Source organism: Heptranchias perlo, chromosome 10, assembly GCF_035084215.1.
Source record: "Heptranchias perlo isolate sHepPer1 chromosome 10, sHepPer1.hap1, whole genome shotgun sequence".
In the NCBI taxonomy this organism is placed as follows: Eukaryota; Metazoa; Chordata; class Chondrichthyes; order Hexanchiformes; family Hexanchidae; genus Heptranchias; species Heptranchias perlo.
This window is the reverse complement of record NC_090334.1, coordinates 7,967,190-7,975,560: the sequence shown is the minus strand read 5'-3', so window position 1 is coordinate 7,975,560 and position 8,371 is coordinate 7,967,190. Positions and strand designations below refer to the sequence as shown.

The window sequence follows — 8,371 nt, the reverse complement described above, 5'->3', positions numbered from 1 at the left end:
GCCTCTCGAGCCTGTTCCGCCATTCAATTTGATCAAGGTTGATCTGTACCTCAAATCCATTTACCCACCAATCAGCAGTCAAAAGTCAAATTATAATGTAAGTTAAGGAAATTGGTGGATCAGAGAGTTAAAAGCTGTACTTTTACCTCAGGTCTAAAGAAAGTGTGGCATTTATACACCACATCCTGCATTAACACCCAGAGTGCTTCATATACAATGATACAATTGTTTTCCAGTGCTGTCACTGTTATGTAGGTGAACACAATAACTCGAAGGTTTATGGACAGATTGTGTTGGGAGTAAAAAGAAAAATGGCAAATGCTGAAAATCTGAAATAAAACCAGAAAATGCTGGAACTGCTAAACACCTCCGTCTGCAGATTAGCATCTGGGGTTCGACCCTTGGTCAGAACTGATCGGGATGGGGAGAGGGTGCTCTTCTCTCCTGTGTTTGCTAAAGGTCTGAGTTCCTACTTCAGACAAAACCCTTCAAACCAGGCAACCAGGATCCCCAGATCTACCTCTCCAATAAGTCAATGGCAGCAGGCTGGTTAAATGCCAGTAGCTCTCTCTCTCTCTCTCTGCAGCTTCAGAACTTCGAGTACAGAATCTGCAAGATGTCATCTGTCGTTTGGTTAGTAACACTCTCGCCTCTGAGTCAGAAGGTATCGGTTCAAGTCCACACTCCAGCAAAATCTAGGCTCACATTTCAGTGCAGGCTGAGGGAGTGCTGCTCTGTCAGAGGTGCCATTTTTCAGATGAGATGTTGGTGGACATAAAAGATCCCATGGCACTATTTTGATGAAGGGCAGGGGGGGTCCTGGCCAACATTTATCCCTCAACCAACACCTAAAACAGATGATCTGGCCATTATCACATTGCTGTTTGTGGGAGCTTGCTGTGCGCAAATTGGCTGTCACGTTTCCTACATTACAACAGTGACTACACTCCACAAATACTTCATTGGTTGTAAACGCTTTGGGGCGTCTTGAGGTCGTAAAAGGCGCTATAAAAATGCAAGTTCTTTCTTACAAGAACTGCCTGTAACTAACTCCAGCTACTTTAGGAAATGCGTTAAACATCATTGTAAACTGACAGTTCTGGGTCGCATTGTAGGCTATTTCTTGCATAATGAATATATCTCGCACATGATGGTCATTTTTTTCTACCTAGTCTTTATTTTGAAACATTTAAGGGTGAAGAGGGCTGGTGTATGGTTCGTACTAATGTTGCCGCTTTAAGGTGATTCTTAGGCTGGCGTTGCCTCTTTAAGAGGAGGTACCGCTCTCCCTCTCTCGGGAATCAGAGCCAAAAAAGATCACGCTTATCTTGGGGGAGAAAGGGGAATTTTCTCTCCTTCGTTTTAATAATGGATTTAGCAACCCAATAGCCGTTTATTCCCATTGGTTTGACATCACGTAACAGGATGAATGAAGTTAGACAGTTTGAAAGGGAGGGAAATCCGCGGGTCCCCGCACTCTTTAAATGGCAAGAAAAAGCCCAGACGGAATCCAGAGCGGCTCGGAGCGGAGCACTGACCGGCTCGGGGAGAGGGACCTGACCCGGGGAGAGTCCTTCCAGCTCAAGGCAAGCCGGCCCCTGCAACAGCCGCAGGGACAACAGAGAATTCTGCAAAAAGATCGAAACAGCAGCAAAACAAGAAGGGAAAAGGGAGCAAATGAGTGGAAAACAACTATAATATTCCCATAAAGAAAGGATCAGAGTCAGGGAAGAAGTGCAGAGACTGGGCAATCGTCTCCAAAGCGTTCCAGAGGACCTGGAGCTGCAGGTCGGTGTGTAAAAGAGTTTGAGATTTGAGCAAGAGACTGAGACAAGGTGAGATCGAGACATTTGCAAGAGAGTGAGAGCCCAGCAGAGGACCTGCACCAAGAAGCTGATCTCCAGCCAGCCCTGGGACCCTCCCCTGAACCCGAACCCATGGATCCTGTGCTGGGACTGGCTGAGGAATGGAGGCTCCAGGTGCAGCCCGCTTTGCTGCTCTCCTTGGTCCTCCTCGTCTGCCTGGAAGCCTGTAGATGGCTGAGGCACTGGAGGCGGGGGCCGAGGACACTCCCGGGCCCCTTCCCTTGGCCGCTGGTGGGCAATGCCATGCAGTTGGGCAGCTCGCCCCACCTGACCTTCACGAAGATGGCCCGGCGCTACGGCGACCTCTTCCAGATCCGCCTGGGTCTCCACGACATCGTGGTGCTGAACGGGGAGGCCACCATCAGGAAGGCTCTGCTCAAACACAACGTCCAGTTCGCCGGCCGACCTAACTTCGCCTCCTTCCGCCTGGTGTCGGGAGGCAAGAGCATGGCTTTCGGCAGGTACAGCAGCCAATGGAAGGTCCACCGGCGCCTGGCCCACTCCACCGTCCGGGCTTTCTCCACGGCCAACACCCAGACCAAGCGGCTCTTCGAGCAGCATGTGGTGGGCGAGGCTTGCGACCTGATCCAGGTCTTCCTGATGTTGGGGGCAAACGGCCGCCACTTCGAGCCGTCCCAGGAGCTGACCGTGGCCACGGCCAATGTCATGTGCGCCCTGTGCTTCGGCCGGCGCTACAGCCACGATGACCTGGAGTTCAAGAAGCTCCTGGGCAGGAACGACAAGTTCGGCCAGACGGTGGGAGCCGGCAGCCTGGTGGACGCCATGCCCTGGCTCCAGGCTTTCCCCAACCCCGTCAGGAGCGTCTACCAGGACTTTAAAGAGCTCAACCGCGAGTTCTTCGAGTTTGTCAGCAGCAAGATCGTCCAACACCGGGAGACCTTCCAAGCCGGTACCACCAGGGACATGAGCGACGCCTTCATAGATGTGATAGAGCATGGGAAGGTGGACGAGGATGGGCTCACCAAGGAACACGTTGAAGGGTCGGTCACCGACATCCTGGGAGCCGGCCAGGACACCACGTCCACAGCCCTGAACTGGATCCTTTTCCACCTGATCCAATACCCGCACCTCCAGACCAAACTCCAGGAGGACATTGACAAGGTGGTGGGCAGGGAGAGGCTCCCTGGAGCCGAGGACAAAGCCCGCCTGCCTTATCTCGATGCTTTTATCTACGAGATCATGAGATTCACCAGCTTCGTCCCAATGACCATCCCCCATGCCACCACTTCCCATGTGGACATCAACGGCTACCACATCCCCAAAGACACGGTGGTCTTCATCAACCAGTGGTCTGTCAACCACGACCAACACAAGTGGAAGGACCCCGGGACATTTGACCCGACCAGGTTCCTGAATGAGGACGGGAGCATCAACAGGGACTTGACGAGCAGTGTGATGATCTTCTCGGTGGGCAAGAGGAGATGTATCGGCGAGCAGCTGTCCAAACTCCAGATATTCCTCTTCACGGCGATCCTAGTCCACCAATGCATCTTTGAGGCGAATCCTTCAGAAGAACTGAGCATGGACTGTTCTTATGGGCTGACCATCAAACCGGTGTCCTTCACCGTGTTGGTCAGACTGAGGGACAAGTACCGCGGGATAGTATCACCAGCATAAAGACAGAGAGATAGAGAGAGATTGAAGAGATGGAGAAAACGGAGTGTCCTCCAGACAGCAACAGAGGAATGAGGACTTACCAGACCAATATATCACGATTGCTACTTGACAATTCACCAAATACAACTTCTCACATTTGGAAGAACATTAATCCACATTTAGCCTTGTTCCTAGCTGTCAGTATTGGAATATGCTGTTTATCAGGCTAGCTAGAAATGTATTTTTAAGTAAATTATGGGATATGTTTGATACGAGTCACTTAAATTACACTTAGAGAGAGATTCTGCGTTAACCGGCCAAACGCCCCCTTTAAATTAGCGAACAAAGGAATTTCATTCCTGCGGGTCCCGGTATTATTGATGCGAATATCACAGGGACCCGGGCTCACTCCGAAATGTTCAAAAAATATCGAAACACATTTTCAAACCTCTCCTGACTCGCTGTGATTTCCGAACACACGGGGAGGCGTGAGGGAGCGAGGGGGCCCCCTAAACATTCAACAGCCCTGTTGCCTTTTCATAAATCGTAAACAGTTCATTTAAAAATTAAAGTTAAATAGTATTAAAAAAAAAGCATATTGTATTTTTTTAAAGTAACATTTTTGTAGTGCCCGTTATATTGGAAGCACGCAAGCTACTGAGCTCGAACTGTGATCCCGGTCATCAGACACCAGCTTAAAGCCCACACTGACAATTTTGCTGTGTTTTGTGGCCACGTATTCCCGAGTGTTTCCCTCTTCAGTCACTCTGTTCCGGCTTGGAGTGAATAGACAGCATGACAACTCTGAGAGGCCGATGCTGCCTTATATTTCTGTTCCTTCTGCTTTAGTTCTGTGGGTGGGGATGAGGCGAGTCCCAGAGTTTTGGTGGAGATGTTTTTGGATGTTCTTCGGGGTAGTGAGAGGAGTGGTGAGGGCAATTCTACTGCCCATCTTGCTCTGTGCTGGGTGATGCTTCAGTTTGCACTCACACTGGATGAGGGACATAACTAATTACTCTTTGAAGACTGCTTGATCTCCCGATCCTTGGTTCACCTGAAATTCATACTGAATCTTTCAGCTATCTCCAGGTGAGCCTGCTGAGCTGTCTTTAACACCATATTTTTTTTTTAAAATGTTTAACCTTAAAGAGTTGATGGGACAGCCAGTTGAAGGCCAGTGAGCAGAATGCTGCTCGCTCGATTGGGGAATGGTGAGGGTGGGCTAGTCGAACTCTGCCTGTGTGCTCCTTACCTGTACTGCAGTCATCCCGATAACCAGCAAATGACCTACACAGAAGTCCAGGAAAAGAGAAACAAAACAGCAGCTGTCAGCACCTCAGCCCTGCCATTGCTCTCTATGTACAGCCTTTGAATGTGTATACATATATAAGGATAAAATATGTATACATATATAAGGATGAAATGCGTATAGATATAAAAAGGTAAAGTGAAAATGTGGAAATTGAAATGAAACCTGAAAATGCTGGGGAAAGCCCATCAGCACCTGAAAAAAGGCAAGTTTTTCAGTGTTAACCCTTTGTCAGAGCTCCAATTCTGACGACAGACTGAAATCCTAACCTATTTTATTCCTCTCTTTTCAGATGCTGACAGACCTGTTGTGTATTGCCAGCATTTTCTGTTTTCACATACACATACACACAAATACACCCCCCACCCCAGTTGCTGTGATGTATTTGACCCTATTGGACGCTGTGAAGTCAATACAACAGAAATGTAACTAATCATTAAGATGTGAAGACGAGCAAGGTATAATTGGACCACATAGAATCATAGAAAGGTCACAGCACTGAAGGAGGCCATTCAGTCCATCGAGTCTGCGCTGACTCCATGCAAGAGCAATCCAGCTAGTCCCACTCCCCCGCCCTATCCCCATGGCCCTGCATATTTCTTCCTTTCAAGTACTTATCCAGGTCCCTTTTGAAGGCCATGATTGAATCTGACTCCACCACCCCCTCGGGCAGTGCATTCCAGATCCTAACCACTCGCTGTATAAAAAAGTTTTTTCTCATGTCACCTCTGGTTCTTTTGCCAATCACCTTAAATCTACGTCCTCTGGTTCTTGACCCTTGCCTTCTTGCTTCTCTGCCTCCTGAAAACCTGGTTAATTTGTGTTTTGTTTGCTCCACTCTGCATTTAGTCACAATGCCTCCTGAATACTGCACCAGATTGATGTTATACACTATGTATATGTTTCATATAATTGACTGTCACTGTACGTGACCATACGTGTAAATTATTCTACTAATTAATGTATTCCACTGTATTACTGCCACCGTGAATATTAATAACACAAATGTATTTTTATATCACATTCCTGAGAGTTGGTCTGATTTTTTTAAGTGTATTTCTTGGCCTGACAGTATTCTACAGTAAATAACTGCTATTTAATGTTTTTCTGTCATTGACTATAATCAGCACCCTCCCCTGATAGTTTAGAGGGTCAGTAGTTTGGAGGGGTCCAAAGTTTGGTGGGTCAGTAGTTTGGTGGGTCAATAGTTTGGGGGATCATTAACTTGGAGGGTCAATAGTTTGGGAGTTCAGTAGTTTGGGGGGTCAGTAGTTTGGTGGGTCAATAGTTTGGGGGATCATTAACTTGGAGGGTCAATAGTTTGGGGGGTCAGTAGTTTGGTGGGTCAATAGTTTGGGGGATCATTAATTTGGAGGGTCAATAGTTTGGGAGTTCAGAAGTTTGGGGGGTCAGTAGTTTGGTGGGTCAATAGTTTGGGGGGTCAGTAGTTCAGGGAGGTCAGTTGTTTGGTGGGCCAATAGTTTGGGGGATCATTAACTTGGCGGGTCAGTGGTTTGGTGGGTCAATAGTGTGGAGGGTCAATAGTTTGACAGGTCAATAGATTGGAGGGTCAGTGGTTTAATGGGTCAATGGTTTGTGCGTCAGTAGTTTGGAGGGTCAACAGTTTGGGGGTTTAATGGTTTGCAGGTTCAATAATTTGGGCATTCAATGGTTTGGGGTCGATTGTTTGGAGGGCCAATGGTTATTTTTTTTTATTCGTTCATGGGATGTGGGCGTCGCTGGCAAGGCCAGCATTTATTGCCCATCCCTAATTGCTCTTGGGAAGGTGGTGGTGAGCCACCTTCTTGAACCGCTGCACTCCGTGTGGTGAAGGTTCTCCTATGTTGTTAGGTAGGGACTTCCAGGATTTTGACCCAGCGACGATGAAGATTGGTCAATAGTTTGGGCGTTTAATGGTTTGGGTCAATAGTTTGGTGAGTCAGTGGTGGAGAGTCAGTAGTTCGTGGGTTCAATAATTTGGGGGTTTAATAGTTCGGTGGGTCAATGGTTTGGTGGTTCGATAGGTTGATAGTTTGGTGGGTCAATAGTTTGTCAATGGTTTAGTGGTTTGATAGTTTGGCAAGTCAATGGTTTGGTGGATCAGTGTCTTGGTGGGTTGTTGTAGCCCTGCTGTGGTCCTGAGCAATATGGTCACAGACTGGTTTCCTGATGAGTTGGCTGATCTCAGTTGGGTGGCAGTATTGGTGCTATAATTGGGCTCAGTGTTTCTGCCCTGCAGAAAGTGGCCAGGATTCCTGTTTCTTATTGCCACCCAGTGTGCCCAAGCTCACTTGTGTAGTTGTCATGTGAGGTCAGAATGTGGCTCAGATGTCAGGCCCCCACCCCAGCTCACATTTACTGTGAAGGTTTGTACGTGAAGAGTAGCCTCATTTGACTGAGGTAAAAAAAGTGGCCCCTGGAACTGTAACCAGGCAAGAGTCAGTGCCTTCAGTACACCAGGAAACATATTATCTGGTACAGCAATAACCTGGTATTACTATAACAACAGTCACGGAACACCGTGTGTCTGCAGGTCTGATATCATTCATCGCCCTCATTTCATTCGTCAAATGTCACGGAATGTTCCAGCACAGAAACAGGCCATTCGGTCCATTAAGTCTGCACCTATGTTTTTCTCAACATTCTCGTCTAATCCCACTCTCCCCCTCACTCCCCCCCTCACTCCCCTTTAATATTCCTCTTTCTCAGGCAACTACCTAATTCTTTTAAAAAGTTATTTATGGGATGTGCTTCAGTGACGGTCTGCGGCAGAGAATTCCACATTCAAACCATCTTCTGCCTAAATTAATTTTCCGCACATCCTCTTTAATTCTTTTTGTCATTATCTTGCAGACCAGTGGAAACAATTTGTCTAACTTCTCCAGTATCTCTTCATATCTACAATCCCTCATCCCTGGTAAGAACCTACTGAATCTATACTGCACCTTTTTTATTGCTTTTAAGCTGTGCCTGTAATAGGGTGCACAGTACTCCAAATTCAGCTTAACTAAGGTCCTATACAAATTCATGATGTGGAGATGCCGGTGATGGACTGGGGTGTACAAATGTAAGGAATCTTACAACACCAGGTTATAGTCCAACAGTTTTATTTGAAAATCACAAGCTTTCGGAGGCTTTCTCCTTCGTCAGGTGAGTGTCGAGATTCATTGAAAATTACCACATATATAGTCATAGAACAATGCCCGGTGATTACAGATAATCTTTCCAACTGCCCGTTATCAAGGCCATCAAATGAATAGTGTTCAGGCAGAGAAACCTTAGATGCCCCAGACAAATTCAACATTACCTCCTTGCTTTTGTATCCAAGAAACAAACCCATTTGTTTCATTTAATGACCTATAATTGAGCTGCCACCTTTAATGACCCATGTCTCCACACACCAAAGTCCGTCTGCTCCCCTATTATTAAAATCTAAACATTTCCTTTTCCTATTCTTACCAACAAATTGGAATACTTGGTATTTTTCTGCATTGAACTGCACCTGCCACTTACCTGCCCACCCTGCTAGCCTATGTCTTTCCCTAGTCTTTTCACAGTCACCTTCGCAAGTTGCCATACC

General features: G+C 47.1%; 1 protein-coding gene across 1 annotated transcript; it reads left to right on the top strand.

Moving 5' to 3' along the window:
- The first annotated feature begins 1,307 nt into the window (after positions 1 to 1,307).
- cyp1c2 (cytochrome P450, family 1, subfamily C, polypeptide 2) lies at positions 1,308 to 5,812 on the top strand. The gene has a single exon (XM_067991189.1). The coding sequence runs from the start codon at positions 1,938 to 1,940 to the stop codon at positions 3,501 to 3,503; it is 1,566 nt and encodes a 521-aa protein (XP_067847290.1). The 5' UTR covers positions 1,308 to 1,937; the 3' UTR covers positions 3,504 to 5,812.
- The last annotated feature ends 2,559 nt before the right edge of the window (positions 5,813 to 8,371 follow it).

Coding starts and splice junctions, on each gene's coding strand:
- cyp1c2 (XM_067991189.1), top strand. CDS start 1,938: ATGGATCCTGTGCTGGGACTGGCTGAGGAATGGAGGCTCCAGGTGCAG.